The sequence below is a fragment of the Cheilinus undulatus genome, linkage group 13, assembly GCF_018320785.1.
Source record: "Cheilinus undulatus linkage group 13, ASM1832078v1, whole genome shotgun sequence".
Taxonomy (NCBI): Eukaryota; Metazoa; Chordata; class Actinopteri; order Labriformes; family Labridae; genus Cheilinus; species Cheilinus undulatus.
Window position 1 is genome coordinate 42,787,701 of NC_054877.1, and position 14,453 is coordinate 42,802,153.

General features: G+C 38.4%; 1 protein-coding gene across 1 annotated transcript in view; it reads right to left on the minus strand.

The window, feature by feature from the left end:
- The window catches only part of LOC121519911 (junctophilin-1-like), a 41,337-nt gene extending 27,159 nt beyond the window's left edge, over positions 1-14,178 (minus strand). Inside the window, exon 1 of the mRNA XM_041803016.1 lies at positions 13,619-14,178. Coding sequence (XP_041658950.1) covers positions 13,619-13,997 — 379 coding nt within the window. The 5' untranslated portion in view covers positions 13,998-14,178. The remainder of the gene's footprint in view (positions 1-13,618) is intronic.
- Between the last annotated feature and the right edge of the window lie 275 nt (positions 14,179-14,453).

Sequence of the window (14,453 nt, forward strand, 5' to 3'; positions counted from 1 at the left end):
GTATGGGCTGTTTTTAGAATAAGAGGAGGGACAGTGAGTTCTAATATCAGGGCGTCATTGACAGATTGTTAATGCAGAGTATTGACGCACAGACGAAAGTGACATCACTTGGTATTTAAATTACCAAAATGGATTGTTGATTCAAAATGTATACAGAGCATCTGTGACGGTGGTAGATAAGATCAAGATCAGCAAATGGCCCGACACCTTACTTTGATTTTGGTTAAACAACCAAAATGTTTTTTACAGCTGTCAGCCATCATATTTAGAAAAGGTGTTAAGATTCACAGATCCACAGCATTGGACTATTTTAGGCCTGATCTGAAAATTGTCTAGTGTGTGGCCAGGCTTAGCATTAAAAATGGAACTACATCTGTCCCTTTGGGGTCAGTGTATGCTACAGACAACAGAGTTTTAATGTGAGATGAGAAATCCAAAATCAAGAAACAACACAAAAACAATCAAATCAAATTAAAAACTAACCCTTTTTACTAGGGCTGAACCATTTGGGAAAATGATCTCATTGCGATTTTTCTACCCAATATTGCAAATCTGATGATTTTGACTCATATTGTAAACTGGAGATGAATTGTTATATTGTCATTCTCATATTTAATAAGAAAAAATTATAAAAATGAAGAAAGTAGGACTATTTGTAGGCCATTCTAGGCTCTTGAATGATTGCATAATTATGTAATACATAACATCTCTGCAGCAAGAAAAAGTTTTAAACTAGTATTTTGACATAAATTTCAGGTTAAAGATATATTGCACCTTCTGCGATTTTAAAATTGCAGCAGGCCATATTGTGACATAATCTAATTTTTGATTAATTTTCCAGCCCTACTTTTTACTATTGACAGTTAAAAAAAAAATCAATCAACACCTCCTGTTGTTTTTTCTCCTTTTAAACTGAACGAGTACTGACCTGTGACCCGAAAACTGAGGTATGAACTGAACCGTGACCTCTAGGAATTGTTAACAGCCCTAGTACGAAACAACAGCAGAACTGGACCAAGGTTACATCAGTACCCTGCAGTTTGGACAGATAGTTTCAGCAATGTGGTTCATACCTTTGAGCCGTGTTACAGGATACTTAGCAGACAGCATTTCCCTGAGCATGTGCCAGGAACATTTATCTCATTAAACAAGGCATAATTTCCAAATGAAGAGTAAGAAGCTATAACAATTCAAAAATTAAGTCACAGATGTTTACGAAAAAGCAGATCGGATCATGCTAAAAAGAGGAGGTACACAGTTCTAACATTTCATGAGCTTTTCTTGAGTTTGTTGCTCTGACACCCTCTGGTCTGCTGACGGCAGTGAAATCTGATTTTTTTAGACCAGAGCACTTTGACTTTGTCAGTTGTAAATTTGATGTTTTAATGTTCCTCTTACTGGAATACATAAAAGAATGATGTGGAGAGAGAGGGGTTAGATATCAGGATCAGCAGGTTGTTTTCAGATGGCGTCATGTCACAGCGGAGAACTCCAGATAGGGGCAGGCAGTGATTTTTCCATGGAGAAGCACTATCAAAATACCAAAGTTTTATGCTGTTTACTGCTGTTCCAACCATTCAAATTGGTAGGAAAAAAAGGAAACAAAAACAAATTTAAGGTACTTTTCAGTCCTGAAATTAGAAGCATGTGAAGACAAAAGGTCTAGAAATCTAGCAATGTCCGTTTCCACCTAGTGGTCCAGTTTGGAGTTTCAGTCCAATGTGTCACAGTAAACCCTCATCTTATTTGTGTTCCCACAGCTGATGTCCATCCAGCCTCACTTGTTGTGGTGGGAAATTTGTCTCTTTTTAGAGATCTGGATCATTCGGCTCAGCTCAATATTAAGAGCCAGTTGTTTGGCTCTAACTGGCTCTTGTACCAGTTTGGCTTTTAATATGTGGATTGAATAACGACAAAAATGGAAGGCAGGGAACTGGATCTCAGACAGGAGTCAGTTACTGTTGTTCATATAAAAAGAACAGGCTCATTTGTAAATGACACATCATAACTCAGTCTTATACATAAATGTACCATAAGTCTTTCCTTTATGTTTATTGTGCTTTGTTGACAACTTTTGGAAAACTGAATGGAACTATCAAGGGACAGGCAAAACCCTTGCCAGTTCCACCCACTTTTCCAAAAGTGGCCAACCTTTGGTCTCAGATTTTGCAGAAATGGGGGAAAACGCCCCAAGTTTCACCAACATTCCACCCTCCAACTGTGATGTCATCCTAAAATATCTATAAAACATTCTGTCCTCTGCCTTTGAAGATGATGCCATCCTTTAATGTCTATGAAAAGTTCTGTTCTCTGCCTTTAAGATGATGTCATCATTTAATGTCTATAAAACATTCTGTCCTCTGTCTTTGAAGATGATGTCATCATTTAATGTCTATAAAACATTCTAGCCTCTGCTTTTGAAGAAGATGCCATCCTTTAATGTCTATAAAACATTCTGTCCTCTGTCTTTGAAGATGATGTCATCATTTAATGTCTATAAAACATTCTGTTCTCTGCTTTAAGATGATGTCATCATTTAATGTCTATAAAACATTCTGTCCTCTGCCTTTGAAGATGATGCCATCCTTTAATGTCTATGAAAAGTTCTGTTCTCTGCCTTTAAGATGATGTCATCATTTAATGTCTATAAAACATTCTGTCCTCTGTCTTTGAAGATGATGTCATCATTTAATGTCTATAAAACATTCTGTTCTCTGCCTTTAAGATGATGTCATCATTTAATGTCTATAAAACATTCTGTTCTCTGCTTTAAGATGATGTCATCATTTAATGTCTATAAAACATTCTGTCCTCTGCCTTTGAAGATGATGCCATCCTTTAATGTCTATGAAAAGTTCTGTTCTCTGCCTTTAAGATGATGTCATCATTTAATGTCTATAAAACATTCTGTCCTCTGTCTTTGAAGATGATGTCATCATTTAATGTCTATAAAACATTCTGTCCTCTGTCTTTGAAGATGATGTGATCATTTAATGTCTATAAAACATTCGGTCCTCTGTCTTTGAAGATGATGTCATCATTTAATGTCTATAAAACATTCTGTCCTCTGTCTTTGAAGATGATGTCATCATTTAATGTCTATAAAACATTCGGTCCTCTGTCTTTGAAAATGACATCATCCTTTAATGTCTATAAAACATTCTGTCCTCTGCCTTTGAAGATGATGCCATCATTCAATGTCTATTAAACATTCTGTCCTCTGCCTTTGAAGATGATGCCATCATTTAATGTCCATAAAACGTTCTGTCCTTTGCCTTTGAAAATGACATCATCCTTTAATGTCTATAAAACATTCTGTCCTTTGCCTTTGAAGATGATGTCATCAAAGTTTACAAACAATACATCCTTGCTTTTGAATGCAGGCCAGTCTAGACCCCTAGTTGTCATTTCAATCTAACCAGCACCCCACAGGACTATCTTTTAATAGTATATTAACATTTTCATTTATGTTTCCTGATTCATACCTGCTGTCAGCTCAGCGGGTCAACCATCTGACTATACAGAGAAGGTTACCACTGATGGACATCCTGTTATACTTTGTCTAGAAACCCACTATGTATAAAAAAGAAAATCTCAAGGCATCCATTCTGTGTTCAAATATAGTTTAGTTTTTTGTGCTGACGTCCATGATGTTGAATATTGAGATTTGTCACATGGTTCATATTTAGCTCTACAAGATGTGGGCTAACATAAACAAGTCAAAGACAGTAAAAGTTTTTTTCTTGTACTAGGGATCTTTCTGCCTATCCCTGGTTCTATCAGTCTTCAGACAGGAGTTAAAGGTAGTGTGGGGCTCTAAAATAACCACGTAAGGTTGGAGGAGGACTGAATGCTCCTTGACTGTCGGCCACAGGTGAGGAGGAAGTGAAGAATGACAGTGTCATCTATCAGAGATGCCATAGACCAAACTTTAGCTGTGTACTTTAACTTCAATAATCAATTTATTTTTGAAAAGCATCAAACTGGTTATTTGGGCATGTGCTTCTGCATGGTAACTGGCATTATTTGAGGTTGGGCTACACAATAAATCAAGATTTATCCAAATTATGATATTGGCTATCACAAAAACTGATTGCAAAGGTCTCAATTTGAATAAAAAAATACATATTCATCCAAACAAGCCTTGCTTTCTTACTTGACATTTTACTCAATATTGATTTTACTAACACTGACAAAGACAGAAGGAAATTTAGCTCTTTGCCAGTTCTACTCACTTCTCCAAAAGTGGTCAACCTTTGGCCTACTATCTGGCAAACCTGGAGTGAAAAAAATCCCAACATCCCCAGCTTCACAAACATTCCATCCTCTGCCTTAGAAGATGATGTCATCCTTTAAATTCAATAAAATGTTCCATTCTTGCATTTGATACAGGCAAGTCTAGGCTCTGTCCTCTGATGATGTTGTACCCATAAATTACCTGGCTTGGCATTGTTTTGTTGAAACAAGCAAGACAACCAATCACCGATTAACCTTCTTACCTGTGGAATGTTCCAGGTGTTTTTGAGCATTCTACAACTTTCTCAGTCTTTTCTGACCCTGTCCCAAATTTCATGTTGTGTTTTTTAAGCAGTGATGCCAGTAGGTGAGCTCAAAACACCCCCTATACCATCTACTGTGTGTCCATAAGGACATGAACTATAGGTTGTTAGTACATGACCCCTAATTCCTGATGGGGGTTTGCAAGTGGGGGGACAGCAACCAGAAATACATGGGAACAGAGGAAAGTTAGTACTGTACAGTTCTACATGGACCTGTGCACTGCAGTTATCATCAGAAAATATAGACATACACTGAGTACGATTCCTACACTTTACAGAAAAGTGATTTTAACTCCAGTTTAACCAATTTACTTGGCATTTGTGGGATCAATATAGCAAATTTTCAGTCCTGACTGAGTTCTAGCGTCTAGTGTCGCCTGGCCAGATGAAAGGAGACAAGGGTCATGAGAAGTGTTTTACTGAGCTGAGAGGCCAGCTGAGCCCATTTAGCCTTTAAAAATACCTAATATTTTACAAACATGGTTTTAATTGAAAAAGTGATGTACTATCAACCAAATAAACCTTGTAGGGTGAATGATGAGTAATGATGAGCTGTTTATGAACAGGCTGTATGTGAACGACTGTAGCTAGTTCCCTTGAGGGCCAGTTTCCTTTCCTCCACCCTCTGTTATTTAATCCACATCTAAAAAGACAAACTGGTACCAAATGAAGAGCCGTTTGGGAACCAAACAACCAGCTCCACTGAGCTGAGTAATCTGATTCTCTTAAAAGAGACAGATCTCCCATTAAATGAGTGAGACTGGACAGACATCAGCAGAGGAAACACGGGTAAGATCAGCATTTAATGCACCAAGCCATGGCAAAACTGTACCAAACCAAACTGGGCTGCTTTGTGAAAATGGACCATACATGATCATTGCTTGATACCTCTCATCCAAGCTTTAGATAGAGGCTTTTTTAATTCCTCCATGCTGCTGTTTTTTTAAACTTTCTTTTTTGCCTAAACATTTCACTACTTTTGAGACACAAAAGTAGCTGAAGAATTAAGAATGTTTTTTTTTATCACACTTTTAACACTTGGTATAGTCATAAACAGCTCAAAACATGGCCTTTTTGGTAGTGTTTCTCTATGCACAAATCACTACTTGCTGCCCATAAGGGGTGCTCTGCTAATGCTTGACATCATCTGTGGAGAATCTATAAAGGCCAAAATGATTTTTAGAAGACTGCGAATTTGTTTATTTTTACTGTAAAAAATGGACATTTGAACATGGACCACGGATGGGACAAATGCTGCTTCAAAGACTCTAGGGAGATGAGAGGACTGTTTTATACCTCAGCATTGGTTCCTTTTTCAACCGTGGAGGTTGCACAAACTTAGGTTGTTGTCACACCTGATAGTACAGGGGACTCAGTCCATTTTGGAACAGAATTTGCAACATTGTTGCACTTTCCTTTGGTTTGGTTTGTGTTCACACTGCTCTTGGTCAAACGGAGCAAACCGTCTAAACACCTACAACCTCTGCCTGTTAGAGGTGATGTCGTCACCAATGGCAACCAAGAAGATAAGAAGGCCTAGAAGAAGATGAAACCGGAAATCCATCCCCTTCCACCAGTCTTTGCTTTTTTCACATTAACAATGAGAAAACACAGATTTTGGGGTTTCTACTCTGCATTGAGGCACTACGAGCAGCCAGTGAGGCGGTGGGCTGTGCAGCATGTTATTCTTCACTCGAGACGAATAAATCAGCGCCGACTATGGCTACACAGACGCCAAGCGAGGTACCGACATGTATTTGAATGTATTAAATCACATATAAATCCATATATCATTACGCTTTATGCTACTTCCTGCCTTTGGTTCACAAGTTGGTCTGCTTTGCTTTCATACCTCAAACGAACTGCACCAGGGTTCGTTTGGAAGCGGACTGAGACCCCCCCTGTTTTCAAGCGGACCAGAATCCGCTTGTTTGGTCCACCCAGAGTTTGTGTGAGCTTTCACACCACTCCAAACGAACCAGACAAACCAGATAAACAGACCAGAGTTTGTTTTAAGTGGACAAAACAGCTCTAGTGTTAATGCGCCCTTAGGAAAACCCAAAGAGGGTTAGGGTTATGCACCTGAACCCTTTGAGGTTAGGATGCGGGGATAAAATTAGAAATAACATACCACAAACTAAGGAAAAACCCAACAAGGGTTAGTATGTTGGTTCCTGTCCCATGGTTGAGGTCCCCCATCATAGAGATCTACAGATCTACAAAATCATAAAATAAATAATAATCAATAATACAATAAAAATGTGAAATTATTCCCCTATAGGAAAATCCCCATGTAAAATGAGATTTTATGATTTGTATTTACAGCCTACATGAATTTTTTATCATAGAGAGAAAAAAACGAAAACTCCTGATTCACAGGAGTGGACGGGAAACAAATTCAAACAATAAAAACAGAGTTGAAATAAAAACATTGGCTATTTTTTATTTTTTTTTGGCCCGGTCTTAAAGCACTGGTTAGTATTGACGTGGTGAGATGGATTAATGTCTGCCACATTAAGGTGCAGAGCAGAGCTAAATATAGGAAAGAGAGGGAGAGAGGCCTGAAGCTGAGCTGGTTTCAAGTAACCAGCAGAGTAAAAGCAGCTCCACTAAACCGTCACCTCAACACAACAGCAGACATTTTAACGCATTTCAAACATCATATTCTCATATATTCATAACATGATCTCTTTGTCTACTTAAGTATGTTTCTACTGTTAATAATGAAGGCTCTAGTCTTTCCATGTCCAGCAGCACACTGAAGAGTCCTGCAGGGGGGAGACGGATTGGGGGGGGGGGGGCAAATATGGGACAGCATGGTGAGAGGGGGGATCAGGGTCCTCATCCAAGTTACAAGTTGTTCCTCAGACTTGGATTATAAGAGGGCGTCCTGCAGCAGTCTCATTCAGTGCTCGAACACAGCGTTAGTACAAACTGCTGACAGACGAGATTCAGGGACGAGAACACAAAACATGACTGATATACAGGAGTGATGTTAAACATGAAAACACATCAACACTCAGATTAATGTTCCTACAGCTCATCGATGGGACAACAGCCTCATGTAGAGCTGGGTGATTAAAATTCATAAGCTTATGCAGGTATTTTTGCTCCTTGCAGTTACGATATTAAATCGTAGTTTAACAACACTTTTAAATGCATCTTCAGGTGTTACGACCCCCCTTCCACCCCTAAAACAAACCTGTTATGGCAGGGCAAACACAGCCAGGAGGTCTGCTTGACGGCTAACTTTATTTAAAAAGCAGAAAAATGGAAGTTCATTTTATTTGAATTAAGCAAGAAAACCCTCATTGGGATCAATAATCTCTTTTACAAGAGTGTCCTCGCCAAGACAGGCAGCAGCTTATTTAACAGAGTTACAGAGGTGAAATATAGCAGATCAAACAATCCTGCTTTCAATCTACATTTAAAAAGATTTAAAGAGACCAGCTCCCCAAGATTTAGATTGAGAGTGCCCTGTAGAAGATTCCAGTCTGCAGGAAAAGTGAAACTGCATTTACCCATCTCAAATCTAACTTTGGGAACAGAGAGCAAAGACTGTACGCTTCCAGAACTTTTCACATGTGTAAAATCACACAAGTATGATGGAAGCAGATTGAGTCTAGCCAAAGATTATAATAGTTTGGGATTTTTCATTAGTTTTTATTGTTATTTCGTTTGTACTTTTTGTTTTCATTTCAGTTTAGTATTTGTGTTTTTCCTTCTGGTTTGTTGGTGTAGTTTTTATTTTGCAAAAATGCTTCATTTTAGTTTAGTTTATTAGTTTTAATGTTAGTTTTAGTTTTATTGGCAACATGGGGAACTTTTCAGGCTTGAGACCCAAAAGGGGTCTTCACTTTTCTCTTTATATATTCAGTTTTTATATTTGTATTAGTGCTGTGACCCGATTAAAGAAAAATAACCAAGTAAATCACATCACTCCACTGTGATTAATCATGATTAATAACAGCATTTTTAAAAATAGTTTAACCCCTTAAAGCCTGTTGTATCATATTTGATACATACTTTATGATTCCTCTATCTAATTAATATGATCAATAAATTACTTTTAAAAATTCTGAATACAACCTGATAAATGATAAAAATGCCCTCAAGTGGATAATCAGTTACCAAAACCGCCTAATGTATCAAATGAGATACTAATATATATATATATATATATATATATATATATATATATATAATTTTATGGAAATTTGGATTGTTTTTCAGAAGAAAGTTCCAAAAAATGAGAATATTCTGGCTATAATTTGTGTTTTCAGGCCTTAAAGGGTTAAGTGTTTTTTTTTTTTATGTTTTTACATTTTTAAAGGTTGTTGTTGTCAAGTGTTTTATTTTTATTATTTTAATTCTATGTACAGCTCATTAAAGTGCTGGTCTGAGTCCTTATCAATACCACTATCGATACTTTCTTTAGTTTGTTGGAAAGACAAAATAAGGGCAAATATTTCAACTACAAGTGGACTTAGCTGAGTAGTCCTTGAGTTAAAACGCTGATTCAGTCCATCACAACTATTGTATATCCCTCAAATATAAACACATATTCACACTGTATTTATTGAAGTTTCTCATCAAAAACTAAATTTCCCATTTTTATGTGACATTTGAACACAAAATAACATAGAATACAGTCGTCTAATTTACTGAGGTTACCTGAACGCATCATATTTTCCGTCTTCAGCTTGTAAAGTTTGCTAATTAACTTCAGTTTTGCCAATTCCACCGCAGATTTCTACACTGGATTAATACTGTTAACAAACAGGACTTTGAAGAAGTCCTGAAGCTGAAGAAGAAAACTGTCCTGAAGCAGCTGAAGAGAGCGGTATGACCATGGCTTGATCCCGTATTACTGTTAGCATCTTTGCTAACATTAGCAAAGATGTGCTTTGCCTGAAGGTGGAACTTAAGACTCGTTGTGCTTCGGTGTAAAGACAGTTCATCACTGCAGCATGTACCCACAGTATTTGATTTATCTTAAAGGGATACTTCAACATTTTGGCAAATTCATCCATTGCCATAATTCCTATAGTCTTAGCAATAGGTTTGTTACCTTCAGTTGTCGGTGCAAGTTGTTCTTAGATTGGCCGCTGCCAAGTTCGGACCTGCTGTGCCAACTCAATGTAAGCAGACGATATTCTGGCTTTCCCTCATCAAACTCATCAAATACACAATCCAACAACTCCAAAACGCTCTCGTGGACAAGTTGTGACCTGTACATTCACCACGCTATGAAATAATCATGGAACATTACAAGACGGTGATATTTTAAAGCTAAATGCAAAGCCGGAACTACACTCCAGGCATGGCTGCTGCACTGTGTCACTCCACCCAGTGGTTTACTCAAGAAATAGTTCCTAGTATTTGCTTCATGCGTCGTAATGTTACATAATTATACGTTATTATTTCATAGCATGGTGAATGTACAGGTCACAACTTGTCCATGAGAGCGTTTTGAGTTGTTGGATTGTGTATTTGACGAGTTTGATGAGGGAAAGCCAGAATACCATCTGCTTACATTGAGTTGGCACAGCAGGAACTCGGCAGCGGCCGATCTAAAAACAGCTTGCACTGACAACTGAAGGTAACGAACCTATTACTAAGACTATAGGGATTATGGGAATGTACAAATTTGCCAAAATGTTGAAGTATCCCTTTAACTAACATTCTCCAACTTTTTAAAAAGAAAATTGCTGTTAAGCAGACCTGGGTCTGTCTCCTCACTCATCGCTGCTGGCTGTGTCTTACATTTTAGTTTTAGGTATTAAGTTAGTTTAATCTAACTATAATAACCTTAGTCTAGCCTTATAAATAAAGATATGCCAGTGATTTAGCCTGTGCTTTGATAATGAAGGCCAACCAACTCAGTCATACAGGATACAATGATGAGTTAGGAACGTTAGATTGGTTATGAACCTCGCTGCCCCCATGGTACAACATATGTCAATACTGAAGGCATTAAGAAAACGCATGCATACATAAATCACTGTACTCAATCAGAGGCAGCAAGAAGTCTTTTCTTAGCAGTAAACCAAAAACAGGCCTTATTTCTGAAATAAAAAATCTGCTGAAACTTCTTTATAAGTTGCTGAATATGAAGCCTAAAAGTCAAAGAATCATCAATCAAGAATCCAAGGCATTTATAAGAAGACACTCAATCACGTCACCCTGAGACATAGTAACAGAAGGAAGGTGTGTTTTTTTTTTTTCTTTGAGTTTGGTTCTGTCAGGATTCAGAACCAATACTAACTCCTTATCCAAAGCTTCTTTTAAGCAACAGAGAGCCCAATAAAACTAAAAGTTGTTTTGTTATAGATGGTTATTTTAAACCAGTCCTTTCTGTTACATTAATCCATGATTTCATCAATGACTAGTCTGAATTGACTCAACTTTTATCCCATTAAAGTCGACTTTAAAAATAGTCCTGCAACCCCTAAAGCACACTGTAACATCTGTCCCTTTCTAATAGACCTATGGCAGCTGAAGTCTTTTTCTCTATTTAAAGGGGATATAGTTTACCCTATTAAGACAAGTTTATATTGGTCTCAGAGGTCCCCAAAACATGCCTGTGAAGTTTGTTGCTGAAAAAACACTCCAGTATTGGATTATTGTATATACAAAAACCCCTCTGTTTCAGCCCTGCTCAGAACAATCTGTTTCTGTTTCTGTGGCTTTAAATGTTACTTAGCTGTCTGACTCCGCCCCTCTCAGGAAATGGATGTGGTTCTCCTGATCCTCCTCTCAGCTGACAGCTGAGAGGAGGATCAGGAGAGGAGGGCAGAACTTGCTCCCAAGTGTTGAGAACCAACTGAACCTGGGGGCGGGGCTAACACCCCACTTGACATCATGAGGAGAAAATCTGAGAATGGCTTGTTTCAGCACACATTTTCTGAAAGGTGGGGGGAGGAAATGGATTTTTCTGGTATTTGAGGGGGTTATGGACAGGCCAGGGGCACATATTTTTGTTAGAAAAGCCTGAAAAAGTGATTTTTGCATAATATGTCTGCTTTAACTTCATTCTTTAAACTTTAGTGTGTTAAAGGACTTAAATTTGTAAATTTGTCTATCCTCAAACTTTATATTGTGAGTTTTAAGAACTGATGTTTTGGCCTGAACTACATTAAAATATCAGTAACAGCTAAATTTATTTCTATAAATATCAGCAAAAATAAACAAAATAAAAACAATAATGTGTGTCTATTTTTATTTAATTTTTATATGTAAAGTAATTGTCAAACATATTTTATATTTTGGTTTATTGATTTTAAATCTATTTTTTCCCTAAAATCAAACTTTGTAATTTCTTTGAATATTATGTCTCTTTCAGGAATCTTTATCACATTTTATTCCCTTATTTATTTAAACATAACACCCTTTCCTCATCCCTTAGAGCCTGATACCTCAAATAAAAGCCAGAAAATTCTAATTTTTGGGAAATGATATATTTATTTATCCTTTGACAAAAAAAAAAAAAAAAAAAAAAAAATCACCAAAATACTTTTGTATCAAATTTGCTGTATTAGGCATTTCTAGCACTGGGGGGCATTTTTATAATTTATCCGAATGTATAAAAAGGTTTTTAAGGAAATTATAGAACATGTTTATTGGACAGAGGTATCACAAAACTGTGAATCAAATATGATATAACTGGCTTTAAAGGGTTAAACTGAGTCACTTTTGTTTTTTAATAGCTTGTACATTTATTACATCCATTTTGAAATCTCAGACTAATCTCAATCTCATAACTATACTGTGATGACAGAACATGACTCTGATTTTTTATTATACGATTTTATTTTGAAATTCCAGCTATTCCTTCATGTCACTGCTCTTTGAAAATGTCTTTTTTCATATCATAAAGTTATTTTTTGTCTTAAACAAATTTTGAATTTTCACATTTGATTACACACCAGTTAGTTTTTATAAAGTCAGCACTTTATTTGATAATGTCTCTTTCATTTGATTATGTAACTTTGATTTCATAACAGCTGATATTTCATAACACCCCTCTTTCATATCTTTATTTCATAACATCACGCCTGTGAATAAAAATGCTTTTATTTGATCACTTTTCATGGTAGTGATGATGTCACAGCTCATCAGCTCTCAGCCAATCACAGGCCCACAACTAATGCCATTTAGTGATTAATTAAACCCAACTGTGTGGTTGGTGTCATCTTTGATCGGCTGTTTACGGTCATGTCCATCTGTCATTAATCCACGGTTACTTCAGGTGAGCTGTCTCCAGGAGATTACCTGTGGGTGGGTTTACGTCACTGAGAAAGCACAGGGAGCCAATCACAGCTCCCCGTGTTGCCAGGTCGCCTTTTTTAAACATCAGAGGCCGGCAACAGAAGGCCTATGTATGTCTGAGGAGGGTGACCTGTGGCCTCAGGGCCAAATGTGGCCCGTTTCCTCACTCATGAGGCCTCCTCGAGTCCTTTCACATTGTAAATACTAAAAATGGAGAAAATGTGACAAAATCAACCATGAAGCAACACGAATGCATAAAGACCAAAAATACTAGACTCGAGTATGAATAAGAAAAAGATCCCTGAAAGAATCTTTGACTACTGGTTTAGTTTTGTTCTGACATCATTGATTATAAATGTTTGTGTGTACTCTCATGAAGCATTATTAAAGGAAATTGGAGAAAAAAAATAACTGGTAAATACTCGGCTCATTGCATTAAAAATGTTGGATAAATGACTTTAAATCTGTTTGGCTGATGATATTTAGTATTCCTGATCGTGTTGGGGATCAAACAGAGAAATACTGGTACATTAAATTCGAATAAAGTGCATTTATATGCGTCGTTTCTTTCATTAAAATGCCTCATTACTGTCTCATTTGAAAAACGGGATAACATTTAAATTGCCTTGTTGACATCAAAGTTGCCCAGCCCTGGTTTATGTGTATGACTGATGTGTTACGACTGTGTTTATAAAGCGTGCGCGTGCGCGTAGCAGATTTATATCTCACATTTAATCATCATGAACCCCTCTGTTATCCCCCCCCCCCATGACGACCCGCCCCCTCACCTCCGTCGCCGTACGTCTCCACGCCGTATCCATCCTGCAGCCCGTTGCTCCACGTGCCCTCGTACCTGGCAGGTGTATTCAGGCTCTGTCTGACCCCGTATCGACCCTTGAATCCGTGGGTCCACTCCCCCCGGTAAATCCACCTCCCTTTGGTCTCCACGCCCAGCCCGTGCCTCTTCCCCTGAGCCCAGTAGCCCTGGTACAGGTTCCCGCTGGGCCAGGTGTACACCCCCACCAGCTCGAAGCCGCTGTTCCAGGAGCCGGCGTACTCCCCCTGGCCCTTAGGCCCCGTGCACACGCCGTGCCCGTGGGCTTTCCCGTCCTCCCAGCCCCCGCAGTACGTCCCCCCATCGTCGAAGTCGAACCGGCCGCCCGTCATTCAAACACCGAGGGAAGGAGCACAGCGGGGGGGGAACGGAGAGGTCCAGTCTGTGAGAGCGGGGGGAGGGTGAGGGAACAGCCGGGACCATGAAGACAGAGCTGACCGGGAGGAGGGGGCAGAGAGGCGGCCTCCAGCAGCGCGGTCCTCCGCTGACTGATGAGCTCTGTCCCGCTGCTCCTCTCCACCTCCGTGAGGAGTCGACACACGGGCTGTGACGTCGGCTGTCAATCACCTGCGAACCACGCCCAGCTTCCTAAGTGATCTTTCAAATTAAAGGCCGACCCTTCAACCGAACAATGAAGACTTTTATTATTTTATTTATTTAATAACAACCTTTATTCATCAAGCGCTTTTAACATCATAACAGAAAGCTTTACAGAGAGCCTTAAACACTGTTTACATAATCTGAACATTTACTAGCATACAGGAATGTAGCAGGTTACCACTGTTAAC